This window comes from Thamnophis sirtalis, unplaced genomic scaffold (assembly GCF_051295495.1).
Source record: "Thamnophis sirtalis isolate CommonGarterSnake01/CBP01778 unplaced genomic scaffold, rThaSir2_p1.2 scaffold_11, whole genome shotgun sequence".
In the NCBI taxonomy this organism is placed as follows: domain Eukaryota; kingdom Metazoa; phylum Chordata; class Lepidosauria; order Squamata; family Natricidae; genus Thamnophis; species Thamnophis sirtalis.
In genome coordinates this window covers 68,330,579-68,352,653 of record NW_028261391.1, presented here as the reverse complement: position 1 = coordinate 68,352,653, position 22,075 = coordinate 68,330,579, and the positions used below count along the sequence as shown (strand labels likewise).

The 22,075-nt window shown below is 38.6% G+C and overlaps 1 protein-coding gene across 1 annotated transcript in view; it reads left to right on the top strand.

Moving 5' to 3' along the window:
- Nucleotides 1-22,075, top strand: part of EBF3 (EBF transcription factor 3) — a 218,923-nt gene that overhangs the window by 171,619 nt on the left and 25,229 nt on the right. Inside the window, exon 11 of the mRNA XM_087725987.1 lies at nt 18,645-18,733. Coding sequence (XP_087582113.1) covers nt 18,645-18,733 — 89 coding nt within the window. The remainder of the gene's footprint in view (nt 1-18,644; nt 18,734-22,075) is intronic.

The window sequence follows — 22,075 nt, the reverse complement described above, 5'->3', positions numbered from 1 at the left end:
AAGACAATTCAGTCTTTAAAGGATAGCTATCTATATTTAGCTATCGTACCCATGGGAAGAGTATCACCAAATAAGGCCACAAATATGAAGACAGACAAGCACAACTAAGGTTTGCATTATTAAAATATATCTCAATTAGGGAAGCACACCTAGGAGTATTTAATGTTTAAAATAGAACATACTGTTTACTTGATATACTATTCATATTTCAGTATCATAGGAATTAAATACTTTGTTATATTAATAAAAGGACAAATGTACACTCAAAATGCCATATTTTTCTGCATATTAACTTGCTTTTATGTCACAAGATGAACATTTACAGTTTTAGATAATGTTTTCTATTATTCTGTTTTAGACGCCCTCTAACATTAAAATTGTTTTAACATCATTAGCAATGCCATACCTTTATGTAGTAGCCTTGATCATGTGGTTGTTTTGGTTTTGGGTTATTGTTTGATTTAAGAGCCGAGGTGGCGCAGTGGTTAGGGTGCAGTACTGCAGGCCACTTCAGCTGACTGTTATCTGCAGTTCAGCGGTTCAAATCTCACCGGCTCAGGGTTGACTCAGCCTTCCATCCTTCCGAGGTGGGTAAAATGAGGACCCGGATTGTTGTTGGGGGCAAAATGCTGACTCTGTAAACCGCTTAGAGAGGGCAGAAAGCCCTATGAAGTGGTATATAAGTCTAACTGCTATTGCTATTGCTATTTCTTTGATATAAGCCAAACCATTTTCTTTTGTTATATTAAATGACTGTTACATTTTTTTAATGAAAATCCACAAGCAACACTCAGAAAAGTAGAAATGCTCTGTCATCTGTCCAGTGAACAAATTTATTCCCAAGTAGGTAAGGAACCATTCAAACTGGCCATATTTGAATATTTCCCATTGCAACTTCTGCAGGTTTTTTTTAGAATATAGAAATAACACTGTTTAGGTACTATAATCTGTTAAATATAATCTAAATGATCTGTTTAGGTACTATACACAGGAATGTTAACTTACTGCACTTTCCTAACTAAGAGATAGACATACTTATATGATGATTACATAACCGAATTGTACAAAATGGTACATGTTTTGCAGTGGTGTGTTTCAAACATTTTTGAACCTACTCTGTGGGTGTGGCCTCCTTTGTGGGAGTGGCTTGCCACCCATGTGACCGGATGGGAGTGGCTTGCCGCCCATGTGATCGGATATGAAATTATGAATTAGTACTTAGGTCGGTCCAAGTAGCTATTCAGAAACTCCAAGGTGGGTAAAATGAGGACCCGGATTGTTGGGGGCAATATGCTGACTCTCTGTAAACCGCTTAGAGAGGCCTGAAAGGCCTATGAAGCGGTATATAAGTCTACTGCTATTGCATTGAATCATGCAAGTCTTAAAGCTGTCAAGTTACAAGATCCTTGCACCCCTAACCCTTTAGAAAAAAAAACTAAGGGTCTTCAAACCTGACAGCTTTAAGACTTGTGGACTTCAACTCCCAGAATTCCTCCTCCAGTCACGTTGGCTCAGGAACTCTGGCATTGAAGCATGCAAGTCTTAAAGCTGTCAAGTTACAAGATCCTTGTAACCCTTTAGCAGTGGTGGGTTTCAAAAATTTTTGGAAGCTCTTCTGTAGGTGTGGCCTGCTTTCCGGGTCCACTAGTGGAACCTCTTCTAACCGGTTCGGTAGATTTGACGAACCGGTTCTACAAGCTTTTATAGCAATCTATGCTGAAAAGCTATAATTGCTCGACCTCTGGCCACAATTGAGCTCACAATTTCTGTGGCTAAGCAGGGTAGTTATTAAGGGAGCTGTGCCTCATTTTATGATATTTTTGCCACTGTTGTTAAGCAAATCAGTACACTTATTAAATACATCGTATGGTCATTAAGCGAATCTGGTTTCCACCATTGACTTTGCTGATCAGAAGTCAGGCTGGGAACATTAAAATGGTGATTACGTGATCCTGGGACAGTGCAACTGTCATAGATACATGCCAGTTGCTAAGCTCTTGGATTTTGATCATGTGACATAGGGATGCAGCAATATTCATAAGGGTGAGAAACGGTCTCGATGCCATTGTGAGTTTGAATGGTCACTAGGTGAACCAGTTGTAAGTTGAGGACTACCTGTAATGCGATTGATATGACGGAAGGAACAGAACATTCTAATAACGAATGATTTCGAAAACGTCCGTCATCTGTCTATTCGACTTTGGTTCACTAGTTAAGTACCTACATACCGTATATCATATTGGAAGTCAAGTGCCCTAAAAACATTGCCAACATGAGTATTCTCATAACTCATGGGACAATGCAGGGATTTTTCATCAGATTCTAGCATTCTCATACTTAAATGTTTTTATAATTGCACAGTAAGCCTCAAGGATTCAAAGGAAGTAGCATATTCAGCAATGTGTTGCCTATGTAATTTTTGAGGGGAATAAGGGGTTTGAAACCAGGTCAGATTTTATTAAAATTGATGTAGTCCTAAACAAACTATCATGGCTAGTTAATTTCAGCATTAAAACGATTTGGAGCGAATCGTTAATTTGCACATTTTAACAAACTTTTTTTTTTGTTCTCTAGTGTCAATAATTTATTTAACTATAAAAGTCAAGCAAGGAGGGGGTTTTTTTGGGGGGGAGGAAAGAACTTATATCTTTTTTTTTAGAAGAAGCTTAGGCTTTATTAGCAAAACTTCATGGAAATCAAAGAAATACTTATACGTGAATCTTTGGTTTCTGGATTGTTTCAGAAAATGAAGGCTTTCATTTTTTTTCTCTCTCTCAAGAGATTGCAATGCAGTGTAACAATTGGAATGGCATAAATTAAAACTCTGCCACCTTGAATAGTTCTCGGGAAACCATATGGAGTCAGTTCTAATACCAAAGTATAATGCCACCAAAGTATAATTCAGTAGGATTGCTGGATTCTGTATAAGCTAACGCTCAAGAGGCATCAAGAGCTGTCTCAGAGTAATGAAAATATAAATCTGAATTCCTCAAGTGCTTTTCTAGCCTTTTTAGCAGATGGAGCTGGTGAAAGGTTTCTCTGACTACAATCATAATTTGGGAGGCCACCTAGTTAGGAAAAGCCCAAGGCTAAGAGCTCAAGCAAATAGAATAAAGAAATGTGATATAGAGATGATGCAATTCGTATTAAAGTAGCGTTATTAATTAACATTAAAATAGCTTTATCAAATGAAATTGATCCTGACTAAGCTTTCTATCTGCAGTCTCTTACTCTGTAGCAGTGTTTCTCAACCTTGGCCACTTGAAGATGTCCGGATTTCAACTCCCAGAATTCCCCAGCCAGCGAATGCTGGCTGGGGAATTCTGGGAGTTGAAATCCGGACATCTTCAAGTGGCCAAGGTTGAGAAACACTGCTCTATAGTGAAATAACACAACCCATGTCTCAGTAGTGACTTTCCATTAAGTTGATGTCAGGCCATCCAAAGTTTTACACCAAGCCAATTCAATATAATATTAGAATCAGAGTTTAACTGTAGAAGTTTACGGCCAGTTCATGCTTTTTATAGTTTATAAAAGTGGAAAAATCTGCATTTGCAAAATAAAATAAAAAAATCCTGTGTCACATAAGTTAACTTGAAAGAAATCAAGTTTGCAGTAAATTTGGATCTGAATAGGAAGGGGACCTTTTTCAAGCTAGAGGATGTATTTTTCCCGGAAAGTTGCAGAAGGCTGAATATTCTGTCTTTTTCAGAGATATAACTAAGTTTTGAGACTGAACATTTAGGGTCTCCTGCCCCCCCTTCTTATTTGGGGATGTAACATTGTAAAATAAATGCATTGAGGCTCATAATTGTGCCAACAATCATTAGTAGCTGAATTTCCATAGCCTAATCTGGAGGTATGAGATCCACAGGCTGCAAAATGCCATCTCTAATATAGCAATAGCAGTTAGACTTACATACCGCTTCATAGGGCTTTCAGCCCTCTCTAAGCGGTTTACAGAGTCAGCATATCGCCCCCAACAATCCAGGTCCTCATTTCACCCACCTCGGAAGGATGGAAGGCTGAGTCAACCTTGAGCCGGTGAGATTAGAACCGCTGAACTGCAGATAGCAGTCAGATGAAGTGGCCTGCAGTACTGCACCCTAACCACTGCGCCACCTCAGCTCAATATGATAGCAGCCTTCAGAGTCAGACATATGCAAGAGCCATGGTGGTGCAGGTTGGTGGTTATAATGCTGTATTGCAGGCTGACTCAGCCAACTGCCAGGAGTTCGATCCTGACCGGCTCAAGGTTGACTCAGCCTTCCATCCTTCCGAGGTCAGTAAAATGACGGTTTTACTGACATTTTTGTGGGTAATATGCTGACACTCTGTAAACTGCTTAGAGAGGGCTGTAAAATACTCCAAAGTGGTATATAAGTCTAGGTGCAACTGCTTTTGCTTGCTCATTTAGAGTTTTCCATTCCTTTACTGCTCTTTTACTTCTAACTCTAGGATCAAAAAAACAACGAAATATCCATCACAGCAATCCAGAATAGGCCCAGCACCCTTTTCAAAATAATTTTAAGAATATCACTACGTGCAATGTCATTGCTCCTTCAAGGGATATTACTTTAAATAATATTTAAATGTTTTGACATATAGCTTTATAAATTGCTACCTACCTGACAGATTCTGTCCCTGAAAAAAAGAAATAATCTTTTAAGGAAATAATCAACGGCATTAGATTTCCTCTTCCTGTGGAAATCCTATGCATTAACTTTCAGTTTCACATTATTTGCACATTTTTGAGATGTGAGATGTTAAGAAAGGTATTTTTCAAGGAAATGACCCACTTTATATTCTGAAGTGATATAGTCTTCTGATTCCATTGTAAAATTTAAGAAACATGTTAATACATATGATGTGTTAATAAAATATCAATCCCAGAAAACAAAAATGATTGTTTGGGCAGCTTCTGAAACAGCCCTTTTATAAAGAATCCAACATGTACTCAGCCGAGGTGGCGCAGTAGTTAGGGTGCAGTACTGCAGGCCACTTCAGCTGACTGTTCAGCGGTTCTAATCTCACCGGCTCAGGGTCGACTCAGCCTTCCATCCTTCCGAGGTGGGTGAAATGAGGACCCAGACTGTGGGGGGCGATATGCTGACTCTGTAAACCGCTTAGAGAGGGCTGAAAGCCCTATGAAGCGGTATATAATCTAACTGCTATTGCTGTTGTTTTGCTCACTGTTAACTGATCTCAGAACAATAGCATAGCATCTAGAAGGCAACTTCAATGTTAAAATCCCTGGTCAATCTCTAGACTGCTAATTGAAAGAAATCTGAAACAGATAAATAATATTCAGGGAAATGAAATCTAAAAGGTCTAGTCTGAACTATATCATCTTACTTTGCGTAAGGCAGAAGAACAAAGAGTATTGGAATTGTCCTTGTCATATCTGACGCCAATAATCTAGAGTGTCTTTAGTCTAAACAATCCTCTATGGAATATGGAAAAGTGATAGAAACCCATGTCTCTTTCAAATGAGCATCAGAATCCAGGCATGAAGTATTCCCCTGGGACTATTTATAGCTATCAATATTTTAAATGATTGCTCCAATTTTATAGCTATCAATGTTTTAGATTATTTTTTCCAGTTTTATCAGGCACACTTGGAACTTCTGCTTCTGTTGACCAGCAAATCCAATTCACTTTTAGGTTGATACTCCCTGTGTTAGGCTTATTCACATGGATACCGAGTGGACATAAGCAGAGCAGCATGATATTTACCATATAGCTCAGGTTAATGTTTACTGGGGTTGAATGAATCTAAAAAAACAAAGGAAAGGATTTCTTTCCTAGGCAACTTTGGGAACAGTTTCTTGAAACCTGGCATATTTGTATGCTGGGCTCTTTCTATAACACATTTAAGAGCATAAGCCTGGAAAATAATGACCAGAGGCCTCTTGCTATATTGCTTTCCAAGTTATCACCCTGGTTAAAAAAAAATACATCCACCATCAAGTTTGTCTAATCTAAGAAATGTTATTGATATATTAATTGGATCTGAAAAGCTATGTGTGTGAGATTAAACTACTGCATCTTTACAAAAGTCCATTATTCCCAGGTTTACTGCCAGATGTTGTGTCTTGGCAGATGCACAACTTTTTTTTCCCACTTTCTACTTTGCTTTCTTAGAGGGATCCGAGACCACACAGATAATATTCCAAGTTGATGGGGCTGCAGATGTTGGTATCTCCTCCTCCATGACCTCATCAGCATATCATTGCAGTCTGGGCCGTCTTTGGCAGCAAATCCTCCGTTCTCAACGAGGGATTTATCAGCTAGGTGTAAGGTCCACTCCATTTTGTACTCAATTTTATTTAACTAAAAGTTAATCAGATTAAAAATTCATCAGGTCAGACCCAGGGGCAGGAGATGGATTGACTTACAGTCAAAGTTTTAAGAAGGAGGGCTTCTTTCATTTCTAAAGCAAAGTTTGGCGTGTTTATAAAATGCTAGCCTCTATATTTTCCTTCTGGCATTGTCCAGAATTAACACATAACTAATTCAAACCCTTTCCCCATCATAGGCCTTCCTTGCGTAGTTCATCAATAGCAGCCCGAATTTCTGCATCTAGCAGCTGTCTTACCAGGATGGAAGCAGAACAGCCAAATTTGTTGCAACAGAATTCCAAGCATATCTTTGTTTTAATTGTTATTCCCACAATGTCAAATAAGAATTTCATGCGGAGTAGCTGGCACAGTGCATGGCATTAAATTGCACTGCATCCTATAGAAACCGAGAAACCTATGGAGCCAAAAGCTATCATATAACATCCAAGGGACATTTCTTCATCAAGAACTGTATTGTTGAAGGAATCTTTTTAGCTTTCTTTAAAGATTAGAATCTGCCATTCTGGGGTATGTTGAAGAAAGCTCCTAAAATATGCATTGCACATTGTAGCATAGTATGTATATATGCACAATACAGAATGAAATCTATTCATTTTTTAAAAAAAAATCCCAACTGTAATATTTAATAAGTCATGAGATAACTATTTTTATGGTTTTTTTATTTTGTTTTTATTGAAAATTTTTAGACATAAAACTTTTGCAAATGTTTACTTCCCCCCTGCTCTCCCCACCCGTACCCCACCCCCAACCTCCCCCCCTGACTTCCCAGAACAAATACAGCATATAAATCTTTAACAAAGATGTTCTAAAATAAACTTTTACAAAGTTAGTATCATCTTTCATTTGAGCTTTAACTCCGCTTTGCTAGGCTTCTAAACAGATTATATCATTCCTTGTTTCTTCAGTCATAAACTATCTGGAATTTCTTAGTCCCGTATTTATTTTGAATATAGTCAATCCATCTTCTCCACTCCAGTTTATATTTCTCATCTGAGTGATCCTTAAGATATGCTGATATTTTAGCCATCTCTGCTAGGTTTGTTACTTTTAATGTCCATTCTTGAATAGTAGGCAAATCTTCCTTCTTCCAATATTGCACCCCCAACAGTCTTGCTGCTATTATTAAATACAAAATCAAGTTATAACAGTACAATCAGTAGTTATACCTAACAAGAATGACTGAGGGGTAAACTTTATCCTTTTTTAAAGAACATTTTGCATAATCCACCATATTTTCTATCCAAAAGAGATAACTATTAATATACCTTTAATGTAATAAACCATTATATTAAATATATAAACCGTTTTGTGCTCTTTATCTCCCCCCCATCCCTCCTATCATTATTATCTATTGAATGGACGTTAGTAACATCCTACCATTTAGTGTTGCATAAGATTTTCTTGAATTTAGAAAGCTGATAAATTTCAGTTTACTGATCAGCTCCAGGGCACAGCCTCCGACACTGTCTTCAGCATCCAGGCAGCTGTTGTGGGCATCTGCCATCTGTTGGGAAAGCTTTACTTTCTGTGGCCTAAGTGGAAACCGGCTCCACCATCACACTTGCTATTGCTTCCTTCTCTGCAATTAGTGAATGACCTAGAGAGGCTGGTGCAAAAAATAGCATCTTTCTAGTTTGGATTGAAATTCTCATAGATCTAAATCTCGAGCCCGCTTTTTTTTTTGATAAGACAGAAAAGCCATTTGGGATTTTGTTTCTTTCTGCTTAATGGCTGGAAGTCCTCCCTTCTTTTGTTCTCTTCTCTTTGCCAGTACCCTAGCAGAGGTGCTTAAAAAAGTCTGCTTGGAGCAGGGGAACTAAATTGAGCTGTGGACATCTTACCTATGAAAACTACATTGGAGGCTGGTACTCTTTGTCCAAGTGGAAAAGCATTTACTTTTCAGCATTCTATCACCAGGGAGGCGCAAAGGAGAATCTTTCTCATTTTTATTTTGTCCTGCAGGATTTGACAATATTAGGATTTGTAGATATTTTTTAAAAAAAATCATAATCACCTCTCCAATTAGAAATACCTCTTTTGGATTCCCTCTCTTCATTGATAGAAATCTAGTTGCTACAATCCTCTAATAAATTGCCTTTAAATAATAATAATAATAATAATAATAATTATTATTATTATTATTATTATTATTATTATTATTATTATTATTATTATTATTATTATTTTACAGCTGTTAATCACATACTCAGCTGCTGTAAAAAAATCGCGCAGACTGATTATAAATTGTGGCACAATTCAGTAGCACAAATGATCCATTGGAATTTGTGCAAAAATTATAATATTAAAACAGCAAAAAAATGGTGGGAACATCAGCCTGAAAAAGTCACCGAAAATCAGATGGTCAAGATCTTGTGGGATTTCCGTATACAAACCGACAAAATACTGGCGCATAATACACCAGACATCACACTGGTTGAGAAAAATAAGATCACAATCATAGACATCGCAATACCAGGTGATAGCAGGGTAGCTGAGAAGGAACATGAAAAAATCGCAAAATACCAGGACTTAAAAATCAAAATTCAACGACTATGGCACAAACCAGCAGTGGTGATTCCAGTGGTAATTGGCACACTGGGTGCTATTCCAAAAGCACTGGAATTACATTTAAAACAGTTAAAAATTGACAAAATCACCATCAGTCAAATGCAAAAAGCCACACTGCTTGGATCTGCACACATATTACGAAAATATGTTATGAAGTCCTAGGCCCCTGGGTGGGGCCCGACTAGTAACCAATGCCAAATCCGGCAAAACAACTGGCCGCTGTGATACAATTGTATAATAATAATAAATAAATAAATAAATAAGTAAATAAATCCTCTTCTGGGATAACTGCTATTCTCATGCCCTATACACATACCCATCCCCTTAACAGAAGAATAAGAATGAATAACTACAAAAAAAATTGCATTTAAAGTAACATACTTTTGGCTTCTTAGAAGAGCTGTATCATTGATACTGTATCAGTAACTCAAATCAAAGTTTTGACGTTTTTTTTGAGGGGAGAAAAATGAATTGCTGCTTTTAGGAAGAAAGGTAGATACAGTTCCATTAATTCCAATATGGACATGAATTAAGAATTACAATCTGATCTTAGAAATCAGAATACTACTAAAAGGTCTCCAGATTGATTCTGGCATCTTGACTCAAAACACAGGAATTTCTCTTTTTGCAATTTTCCTCTTCCTTGTTTTTAAATGGTAATTTAATGCAGGCTAGATGTCTTAATCTCTTTGACAAACAGTTGTTTATCTGCTTCTCCTTCCCCTTCTCTATGAATTTAGGCTTTGCCCAATTAAGCTGTGGGCTATTGTGGAAGGAATATCATGAAAACAATTGATGGGCATCATGTTTTTATGGTCTGACCTTTTCAATAAAATGGAAAATAGCCATTGAATTTATAAATACTTCCATTGAACGTCGAACAGGTCTCCAATTTTCTTTGACTATACTTTTATATGAAGTTGACAGGCGAATAACATTTGATGCTCATGATGTATGGAAAAGGGACTGCTAAGAAATTTAAGAAGAAAAGATTGAAGGACCAGTTTGTTTTTTCATGTTAGCGAAAATAAAAAATAATACACAGTAAAATCACAAAAGCCTAACATTGCAGCAGGCTGATCATCTCAATTTAAAAAAAAAAGCCATTTGAAGACACCAAGTATCTCTTCGCCATTGGAGCAAAGTATATTCCTATCTTTTGTTCAGAAAGCATGCTATCCTGAAAGTTGAGACAGTTCCCTATAATCCTTAGGTTGAAACAAATAAAATTGGTTGTGTGGAACCAAGCAAAGTAGCACTCTTGACTAATCTAAAAAGGCTAAGCAGAGTTGGACTTGGTTAGTAGTTGGATGCTACATGAAACACTGCCTAGAAACACCAGGCTGTAGGCTAGAGAAAGAAGTAAGCACACACCAAAGCACTTCCTTGGTGTTGCCAAAAACACTACATGAACAAGGAGATGGTAGATGATTGATGTGTTTGATGTTTAATAAATTTATAGGCCGCCCAATCCCGAAGGACTCCGGGCGGCTTACAACAATACATTTAAAAATGGAAGTTAAAAGCACAAAAACATAGATTAAAAAGACCACAACATACAGCCAGTCTGATCGGGGCTGGAACTCAATCGTGAGTTCAACAGCCCGGGGCCTGCCGGAATAGCCAGGTCTTAAGAGCTTTTCGGAAGGCCATGAGAGTGGGAAGGGTCCGGATCTCTGGGGGAAGTTTATTCCAGAGGGTCGAAGCGGTTACAGCGAAGGCCCTCCCCTAGGTAGTTGCCAGCCGACATTGTCTGGCTGACGGCACCTGGAGAAGACCCTCCCTGTGCGATCTTATCGGTCGTTGGGAAGTATGTGGCAGAAGACGGTCTCGCAGATATCCGGGTCCTAGGCCATGTAGGGCTTTAAAGGTGATAACCAGCACCTTGAATTGCGCCCGGAGACCAATGGGAAGACCAGTGCAGCTCGCGGAGGATAGGTGTGATGTGGGTATACCTTGGTACACCCAATATCGCTCGCGCGGCTGCATTTTGGACTAGCTGTAGTCTCCGAACACTTTTCAGGGGCAGGCTGAATGTTCAATGTTTTTCAAGCAAACATTGTATTTAAAAAAAAAGACAAGTTGAAAAACTACATAAAGCTACATATGCGCAAGCCAGAGGTGGTATGCTGACGGTTTGCGGCAGTGTGGCTGAACTGGTAGTAGTGGTGGTGGTGCGAGGCTCCGACCCCTGACATTATCAAGGACCTTCTGCAGAAGAAGGTTCTGGACATGCCCAGACATGCGTGCTCCTGCTACCAGATAGAATACCATCTCTGGCGCAAGCCCAGGTTTCAATGGGCATAAGTGTGCATAGCCTTGCCTTTGACTAAAATTGTTCTAGGCTCTTAGTAGGGACAGAGAAAGCTTCAGTATGCAGGAGGCCTTTAGCAATCCGGGGATATTGGTCCTGCTTCAACAAACAAGAGAGACTTCTGATGAATGATGTGCTCAACTCCTCCATGCTTTTGTGTTTCCTATGCATCCCACAAAGCTTGGCTCTCTCTCAGCCGAGTGCTGTGATTGAAATTCATTGCCAAATTTATTGAGAAATTAATGAGAAAAGCTGCGAAGTATTGACTTTGAGAGGAAAACACAACTCATCTTGAATGAGGAGGAAAATGCAGCAATAATTTAGCCGCTATTGATTTTGCCCTGTCCATGTATTGATCTTCATTTTACAATATTAATTTGCACCTGCAATCGGCTGCAAAGGGAACAGATTTCATTTATTTGCTGCGTTAATGTGCAAAGCATTAGGTGCCCTTAAGAAGTGGTGGTACTCGAACTCACGTCAGGAAGGCTGGCTTTCATTATTATTATTATTATTATTATTATTTTATTATTATTATTCGGGCTTGTTACTGTAATAGACTCACATTAATTTTTTGTCTGACAAAAGTATTAGAGCGAGAACCCCTCCTCAAACTTCTAGGCTGCGTTTCATCTGTGCGAAGAACAATCAGCAACCAGAAATTCCAACCCCTTCTCATCATCATGCCCATATCAGTTCAAAGTTCATGAAATTTCTATGAGCATTGATCTCTCTACCCATTGATTTTTTTTTTCTTTCGGCAGCAGATCTTTGAAATTTTAATTTCCCAGGCATCTGAATTTCTTATAGATGAAATTCACTCGGTAGAGACAGTGGATGATAAAGTGGTGAACTTACCATCATTTTAAAAAACCGGAGGAAAAACGGTTTGCATTTGCAGACTTGGTATAATGTTTTTGAAGGTGAGATGATGAAGGTGTTCTGATAGGGATGGAGTATTCAGCAGGGAGTTAAATATCAATTTTGCCTTCTGTGGCCACACATTTTTAATGCAACTTTGTATACAGTCCTTTTTTTGAAAGAAAAGCTATCTGGAGAAACAGCAGGACTAAGAGACATTCCTCACTGCACAATCATTTGCTCACAGCAGTCTTTATCACCTGGTCAAGTTCACCTAGTTACTTATCAGTAGGACATTTAATAACCTCAAGGTGATATAATTGCTATTGGCATGTTTCCCCATTGGATTCAGCTGGTTAATGTGTAAACTACTTGTCAGCAAATAGCACTTTGTCACTGAAATCACTAACACCCTCTAGAGGAATGTCTCTGTATTGAGCAATTTAATTTTACTTTATTTAATTTTTACACATTACAACCTGTGTTCATTCAGGCACATTGGAGGCTCGCAGTCTGTTAAGGCAGGGGTATAGGTGTCCCTGCTAGTAAAATATAGTATATCTTATTTAACAATCCCCCCATGGTTTAGCCAAAGCTCTTTCTTGTTCTTCAGAAAAGGAACTGCAGATGTTCTTATTATGTTGTTATGCTGCTAATGTGAAAAACTGCCTCATTATGTGGATCTGTTTGTAGCTAGAAAATTACTGCATTATGACAAATGCACGATTGGGAAGTTACAGGAAGATGATCATTATTGAAATGAAACTGAAACTCATTTAAAAGCTGAAACCAGCAGCTGGAATTAAGCAAATGAATGTCTTCCTGTTTTTTATTATTGTACCCAAGGATTTCAGTCAGAAAGATGTGTTTTTTTTGTACCAAATCTGAACTCCTTAATACCATTCTTTCCTTTTTTCAAAACTTACCATAGGGTGGTAGATTATGAAAAATGCTTGCTTCTGTTATCATCTTTAGCTACTGTTTAGATGAATCATGATGATATTAAAAAAAAAAAAACAAGCCTGTGAATATTGCAGATTTTTTTTTAAATAAAGAGGACATTAAACTCCCTGCCTGGTTCTCAGGGTCTCAAATATCAGTCACCAATGTTGCTATCACAAAAGATCTTGCGTTGATCTTTTTTTCCTTTTACATTTAGACGTGGTATTGGTGCAGGCAGGGGTGAACCCCGAGGCCTAGCTACACAAGATGAGAGCAGTGATACTGAAAATTAGGTGTGTAACTATTAATGGAAATAATCCCGGAATAGCTTGTTATTAAGTTGTTGTTGTTGCTTCTTACAAATAAGTCTGCAGGTGTTCTTATAATATATTTGTAAAGCTTACACCAGTCACTAATAGTATCATACTGTTTCCTGGCAGCTTCTATTCTGCTCCAACTATTTGTCTCTACAAATACGTCTGTCCCCTGTAACGTCACTATAACCTCCCCCCTTCCTCAACCTTTTATAATCCTTTATTTTAACAGCATCCAAATTACTGACTGTTTGTAGCTGAAGATATTTGGATCTCAGTGCATATAACACATTCGTACATTCTGTCACCATAATTTAATTATGTATAGTTCTAAATGGATATAGAAATCAGGCGTAATATCATGGTTACATACATGCTTAAGTTTTAGATATTAATGCAGATCTTCAAGTCGAACCAGCTGACAAAGAAGGTTAGCCCGTCAAATGAAAACCGAAACTGTGTATGTCACAAGAAAGAGAAATTCCACGGAATTCTGCCCATTGGTACATTTCTAATTGTGGCAGGCAGATTTGAGATTTTCTGGTCACAGCTGCAAGCTGGGAGTCTGATACCATTTTCTGCTGCCACATTAGCTTCAGCAATCCCAACTTGAACTGACATCACAGACTGTTAAAATTTTATAAATTGTGGTATGATTAATCCCCCAGTACACTGGAATGACTTAAATATTTAGAATGTTTCTTCTGTTATGACTTTAATGCATGTAAAGTAACAAAGATTAACTCCAGTGCACTCAAATGTATTTAAATATGTATTCTCCTTGAGCTGTAGGGCTAGTTCTGCATGTAAGAATCATTGAGCATATTTGGTCATGTCAGGCCTTATTTGTATGACCTACTCTGGATATTGGCCTGTGTGTTTGAGAACTGGATATCTGGCCTTTCCAGAGGTTGTCTGATTGCTTGCCTCATTTGGCATGGAATGTGATTCCCTGCTATTCTGGCTTCTTATTCATTCAGTTTTTTTATTGCTGTGTAATTTTCTTATTCTAAAATAAAAGCTCTCCAGCAAAAATTACTATGCATTAGGCCGCAGTAGCCTACTCAAATGGATATTAATACAGTTTATCTCTAAAAGGACGAATAATGTATTTGAAACAGATAAAAGGCCCTCCACTAAATGGGGAATGTTAATATCTTATGGCATGGCTAATAAAGAGATATTTCACAAGGGAAACTTGTTTTATGACTTTTGATACAACAGACGTGTAATCTGACATATCTTAAATGATATAATTTTGCACATCCATTCATCTCTTTTACATCCACCAGTCTTATTTTAGTAAAATTTGCATTCAGGACAAATTACTGGTACTAATTATTTATTCTACTGCGTATCTAGAGACGGATACCGTACCAAACAAGTCTATAATGAAAATTGTGAATCGGCAACATCTGGAAACTTGTTTGTTTCCTATCTTGGATCAAGCCAAATGTTTACATTGTTGTTGTCTTTGAAGCAATGTTTTAAATTTTTGCACATTCTCTGATGCTGAGCGAGAGGGGCTAGCACTAGATAATTTCTTCGAATAAATTACCCAAGTGCCAAGTACATTAATTCTCAGCTATCAGGATGCTGACAGATGTAAAGGACTTAGAATAAAAAAAAACCACCAATATTAACATTAGACAAATTTGCTTTATTTCTCTTCATATTTCTTCTTCATCCCTGGCTTTGGCTCACCAAGGCTCCCTCTCTAATTATCCATGAGGTCAGTAAGCAAAATTGGGAAGAAGCTGGGAGATCAATACAAATTATCCCTGAGCAAACCAGTGCTGACAGTTTGAATTGCAGCATATGTTTACCCAAAATCAGGCAATTTATCTTAATATCAGCAAAGTAATGCGGTGCAGGTGAAAGGTCAGGCAATCTCTCCACCTCATAATTACCCAGTTCTAAAACAGGAAAGTGGTATTGATTGGCTTGGCTCAGTGCTCGGTGACTGGGACGTGCCAATGCTTTGCCCCGGCTCTGCTGGACTCTCGGCTTGTAAAGCTCGACACACCAAGGATTTATTAAATGTGTGCAAAAGGTCTTCCGTTTTCTCCTCTAGTGGTGGATTTTGCCAGGGAAATCTCTCCTAGTCCTCATTTTTTTTTCCCCCAGGAAAGAAGGTGATAGATCTTGTGCATACGTGCACCGCGGGACGAAGGCCAGAGCTGCTAGAAGTTCAAATAAGAGTAGGGTAGGAGTCAAGGTGGATTTTAGCCCATTATTAGTCAATCTAATGGCGCAGTGGTTAAATGCAGCACTGCAGGCTACTTCAGCTGACTGCTAACTGCAGTTCGGCGGTTCAAATCTCACCGGCTCAGGGTTGACTCAGCCTTCCATCCTTCCGAGGTGGGTAAAATGAGGACCCAGATTGTTGGGGACAATATGCTGACTCTGTAAACCACTTAGAGAGGGCTGAAAGCCCTATGAAGCGGTATATGTCTAACCGCTATTGCTATTGCTATAATCTGTTCTGCATATTGCCGGCTGTTCTTTGAGGTGCAGAGGGAAATTCCGATTGGGTGTTTGTTGCGTTCCTTTTTTAACTTCGTGTGTCCTATTGTTTTTAAGTTCCTTTAATTTCTTTTCATTTCTGTAAGCCGCCCGGAGTCCTTCGGGATTGGGCGGCTTACAGAAATCAAATAAATTCAATTCAAAAATTGAATAACCCAACGCCCACTTATCAGAAGCTCAAAGAACTTTAGATACAAAACAGCTTTATCATAATTTATAGAGAAGGGCGCTCCTTCGTCATTCCCGCGTGCAAATGCATGCATGTACATAATGTCCTGATGTACACGTGAGTCTGAATTCTGCTTGGAATACTGTACATTTGTCAGACGAAAGACGTAGAATTCTACATATTACCAAAAGGACAATGACCTAATTATTATTTTAGGCAGAACAATGTTCTTCCCATTCGTCAGGTTTTATAATCGTCTTCCTCTAGGGTCAGTCTAGTTTTTGCAAATTATATCCTTGGAACTTCAAATTCTTTTACGGCTGTACGGTTGATGATATAAATTGAAACGAAACATTTGGGAGGGGAGGTGATTCCTAGCATAGAAATCTATGGTTATTATAAGTCATAAAGCTTTTGAGAGCTTGCATCAAAGCCCCCATCACCTGTCAGTTATATCTGCATGAAATCAATTGAGGATGGCCATCTATCTCTTCTGATTCACCTTTCATGAAGTCAAACAGCCATAGCAATTAGCCGGGAAGTTGAAGAAGCACCCACGTCTCTGATCTGTTATTCGAACACCGACTGCTTCTCCCTTTTTTGTTCTTTAACTGGGAGCAGTAACACTATATTTAATCTTTTATAATTCGCCAGCAAGTCGTTTTGTGAGGCTATATACAAGGCCGTCATCTGTCCCAACCTTCTTGGCTTCTGCCTGACACGCTAGTATAGGACCAGGCAAAGACATGACAAATTGTCCCCAAAGTCAGTGCTGACAGCTTCTGATGATTAATGGTCTGATTATGAAGTGGTTTTACACATATAGAATTTACATCACAGAGAGTTAGAAATTTTGCCATGTCACAGACGCCAAGGCATTTGGAGGAGCTTTACTATTTGCAAAGAAGAAGGAGGGTGAAATCCCAGCAAAAGCCATGTCATGTAAAATCAATACATCGGATCAATGCTTTATTAACAAGAAAATGTCTTACTTCACATTCCTATGTGGACCTTTTGTCTCCGGGATGCATGATGGAATGTCAAATCATATTGCAGTCTTCAACTTTCTGCTATGTTTATTGAGTGCTTGTTGTGGAAGCCTCCATGCATTGATTATGGGATGTACTATTATATGTTTACGTTAAAAAAAAACCAAAAGCACTTAATAATAATAATATGAGCCAATTATTTTGGGGAAAAAAACCACCCCCAAATATCAGGGTGTATGAACGCCAGGGGTGGGTTTCTCGCCCCGTTCCAACCGGTTCGCTGGGACGGGGCCGGTGGCGTCCTCGTGCACGCGCGCAGTGCACGCATGCGTACTAGCGTCTGTGCGATGCTCCAGCTGCTCCTGGACGATCGCGCAGGCACTGTATGCGTCCTGCGCATGCGTGGAAGCACAGAACTCGTCAAAACCGGGTAAGGACCGCGGGCGGGCGGGCGCACCCTTCGCCGTTCCCGGAAGTTACTTACTTCCGGGTTCGGCGACCAACCGGTTCGCAGGGACCGCCGCGAACCGGTTGAAACCCACCCCTGATGAACACACTAGTAAATTGTAAGCTTTTTATTTTTTATTTTTTGCCATCGCTTTTGCTTAGCAAACCTGCTGAGATGTTTGGTGTTAATCATCAAATTACATGCTGACTAATGAGTGATGGTCTGACTTCTACGCTGAGTAATGAATAGATGGAGGCAGTTCTTATTAGTCCCATTGATTTATGTAGCGCCATGCACCACGCAGTTACTCTGTTAAAAACGATATCTACATCAAGGAGTAATATACTCTAATAAGTATTTTCATCTTAACTCGAGTCTTTGGGCCTCCAGGCTCAGTTTTTGTTTGAGTCAGGCAGAGCTATAATAAAGCCCTGTGACTCCTCGCAAAGCTTGTTAAACACAATGTGTGCAGTCTAACTGAGTCAGACTCATGATTCATGCACTGTACACAAGCAGCATGTGCTGCTGATTTATGACCAAGCACAGTTCATAGTCAAAATTACAATTTGAGGGATAAAAAGATTAATTACTATTTGTGGCCTGCAATTTTGTGAGGCTTGTGGTTTGCAGCTGTAGAATGATAGTGCTCTACATCAGCCCCGTAGTCAGCCATTCACAGATTATTAAAGCTTTGCAAGATTAAGTGCTCCTCCTGCCTGGTTTTCGCTCAGGCAATATGCTAGACAAAAAAGGACCACAGGGATAAATCTGAAGCAAGCAATAGCTGGACATATGTCATAATTGCCAGTTTCCCATAAATTCACCGACTGTATAGAAAATGGAGCATGATGCAGACATCATATCGTGACTCTGGTGATTGCTATATATGGCTTTAAGACCTGCAACTTTTCTTACTGTGCCAACCATTTTACTCTTTTTCTTTTTTCTTTTTGCATTATGCATTTTAGTTTGTAATTCTTCCCCTCTAATTACGGACAGAAAGAATATTCTCCATGAGTGAAAAACAAGAAGAGTCTGGAAAATGAGTCCCAAGAAATTAAACTTGCAAGGGTTCAGTCAGCCTGTCCTTCGCATATGTTTTTTCTAACAACTAATCGCCAGACTGATACATTGTTCTGTCCATTTTTCAGCCCTGAATGAACCAACAATAGATTATGGATTCCAGAGATTGCAGAAAGTCATTCCACGGCATCCAGGTGATCCAGAACGGTTACCAAAGGTTAGTCACTTCGTGTTTTTCAAGTTGCATTTATTCTCATCACATATATGGTCAGGCATGGCAAAATGGAGAGTTGCAATAATCACGAAAAAATCAAAGGTTGCAATAAATAAAATGTAGGAAAATGGCATATTGCTATCCTATATTATTGTGACACGCACACACACACACACACATATTATATATATATATATATATATATATATATATATATATATATATATATATATATATATATATATATATATATATATATATATATATATATATATATATATATATATATATATATATATATATATTGCAATTTGTGCTGATAAATAAATAAAGGGAGACTAGTATAGATCTATTTCAAGCTATTTAGCTCTCATCAGCTGCCATACCCTTACTGGGATTTGATACACACACACACACACACACACACACACACACATACATATATATATATTGCAATTTGTGCTAATAAATAAATAAAGGGAGACTAGTATAGATCTATTTCAAGCTATTTAGCTCTCATCAGCTAGCCATACCCTTACTGGGATTTGATACACACACACACACACACACACACACAAACACACACACACACACAAACACACATACATACATACATACATACATACATACATACATATAAATATATTGCAATTTGTGCTGATAAATAAATAAAGGGAGACTAGTATAGATCTATTTCAAGCTATTTAGCTCTCATCAGCTAGCCATACCCTTACTGGGATTTGATACACACACAGACACACACACACACACACACACACACACACACACACACACATTCATGCCTGTTACAGACATTTGGTGAGGGTGTACATAATGTTTGCTTTACTGGTTTTATTAAAAGAAGAAAAAGAGAGAATGGATTTTCTGATACAAATATTTTGGATTCTACAAGAGGGACATAAAACTTCCTGCGTAATGAAATCGTTCAATTAAACATTTTCCACTCCAGTAGCTTGTAGTGATTTCAATCTGAGCAGACCCACTCTGATCTGTGATTATTTGACTCTTGTTTTCCTTTCATTTTCTAAAGCTCGATTCAGTTTAATCTTTTGTTTACAAAGCTTTTGTTATAAGTCCCTGACTTAGCAGGCTAACAAATGAAGTCCACATATTAATATCTAGAGGGACTTTCCATTTAAATTCATAAAAGACAAAAGCTGCCTGTGTTGTTTATGCACATGACATATCACAGAATTTTCATTTTGATGTAAAACATTAAAGATAAGTCATGCTAAGAAGTTTTTTCCTGCTCTTTGATATAGTTTTTTTTCTTTCCCTTTCTTTTATTGCAATCTCTGATTTTCTTTTTTTCCAAGGCAATCTCGAAAGTAAATGAAAATGCACTCATATCATCTTCACTGATTATTTTATATGCTCTTCTTGTGGCACACAAGTCTTGACCACCTCTGAGTTTTATTAGCACAATAAAAACCTTTGAGACATTAGCCTTTTTAATGCTCAGCGTGAATTGGAAGCCTTCAATTGGCTCCTTTTTAATTTGTGAACATGTTAGCAATTTATTTCATATTATTATTGTTAGAATAAGAAGTTGCAGGACCTCTTTAAAACGTATGTTAGACATTTCAGCTTGTGAACTTAATACACCAGGGTAGCACTAAACATGAAACAGCAGGCTTTTACACAAAGATCACGGATGGGAAGTGTGTGTAGATGGGAAACCACAAATGCAAACAGGTTTTGCCTACAGAGATTTAATCTAAAATCTGTATGTACGAAACCGTTTAAGAATGTTAATTTTTCTCATTGCTCATTGTTCTTCTGGCTATTGAAATAATTAGCATCTTGATGATTGACTGTTTTTTGAAACAACGGATTGTTTGGTTTCGGCTTCGTACGCCTCACAAATCCTACCCATTGTGGTTTTCTCAATCAACACATGGCGAAACAAACCCTGCCTTCAACTGCTGTCTTAACCTAGTCATTGTGTCCACACAAACATTTTCTTTCCCCTTTGAAAGGATCGCAGTATGTATTGTACCACACTGGAGCTTCTGTATAAAGGTGAAGGGTTTTCATTCCAGACTTCCCCAACTACAACTTGAAATTTTGTTTTTCAACCAGAAAAACTAGACTCTGTTTCAACTAGAAGAATTGCTAGACCAGTGTTTCTCAACCTTGGCAACTTGAAGATGTCCGGACTTCAACTCCCAGAATTCCCCAGCCAGCATTCCCCAGCAATATACCCTTAAATCTGTCCCAGCATCGCTACCGTCATGTGATCAAAATTTGGGTATCTGGCAACCAGAATGTTTTTATGATGGTTGCAACATCTCAGTGTCATGTGATTGTCATGTGTGACCTTCCCAGCTGGCTTCCAATAAGCAATGTCAATAGAATAAGCTAGGTTCACTTAACAACAACATAGTTCAATTAACACAGTGTTTCTCAACCTTGGCAACTTGAAGATGTCCGCACTTCAACTCCCAGAATTCCCCAGCCAGCATTCGCTGGCTGGGGAATTCTGAGAGTTGAAGTCCGGACATCTTCAAGTTGCCAAGGTTGAGAAACACTGTACTAGACTGACAGCATAGGGGTTTTATGTTCTAGAATTTTACTTCTGCAGAACTTTACGCAGTCAGAATTAATTGGGCCACTGTTTCTTCAGTTTGCCATATTCCTCATAGTATATACATTTGTTCAGCGCAGAACCCTTACCATTTGCAAATGGTTCTAGGACACATGCTATGTCTTCATCCTCTGTACAAATAGGGACTCCAGGTGTGAAAAAAGGGATGCTGCTTTCGCAGGCATGCCTGAAGCATTTCCACGGAAGGACACATGCTCAGTGCTACCACAGTGATAGATGACTCAAACCACCCGCGGGAGACCAGTGGCACGGCACTAGAAGCAGGCACCTGCCCACCCAGCAGGCGATCCATGCTCTTGGAATTGAGTGTGCTGAATTTGTTTAGAAAAGCAGGGTCTTCATCCTACCTTTGCTGCATGTGATTGTTGCATGCGAAGCAACATATATTTCTGCAATATGGAAAGTAATTTGGAATAAAGCAGTCCTTGATCCTGGGAAGCCATTTCTGTGCATTTTTGTTTGCATGCATGACTAGTCCCATTGTAGAGACAGACACCTGCGTAGGATTTAGGTGCTCACGCCAACCAGGATTCGAGAGTTAGCAACTGAAACACACACAATCTATTGCACTCCTATAAGTTTACTAGATCGTGTTTACAGAGGCTTACAGTCAAGCACCTGTCAATTCCGCGTTCTCTTATCAAATTTCGGTACAACGAGCTACAAATCTTATTCCTTCGGAGGTTTAGATGTAGATGTACGTGGATAATTCATTC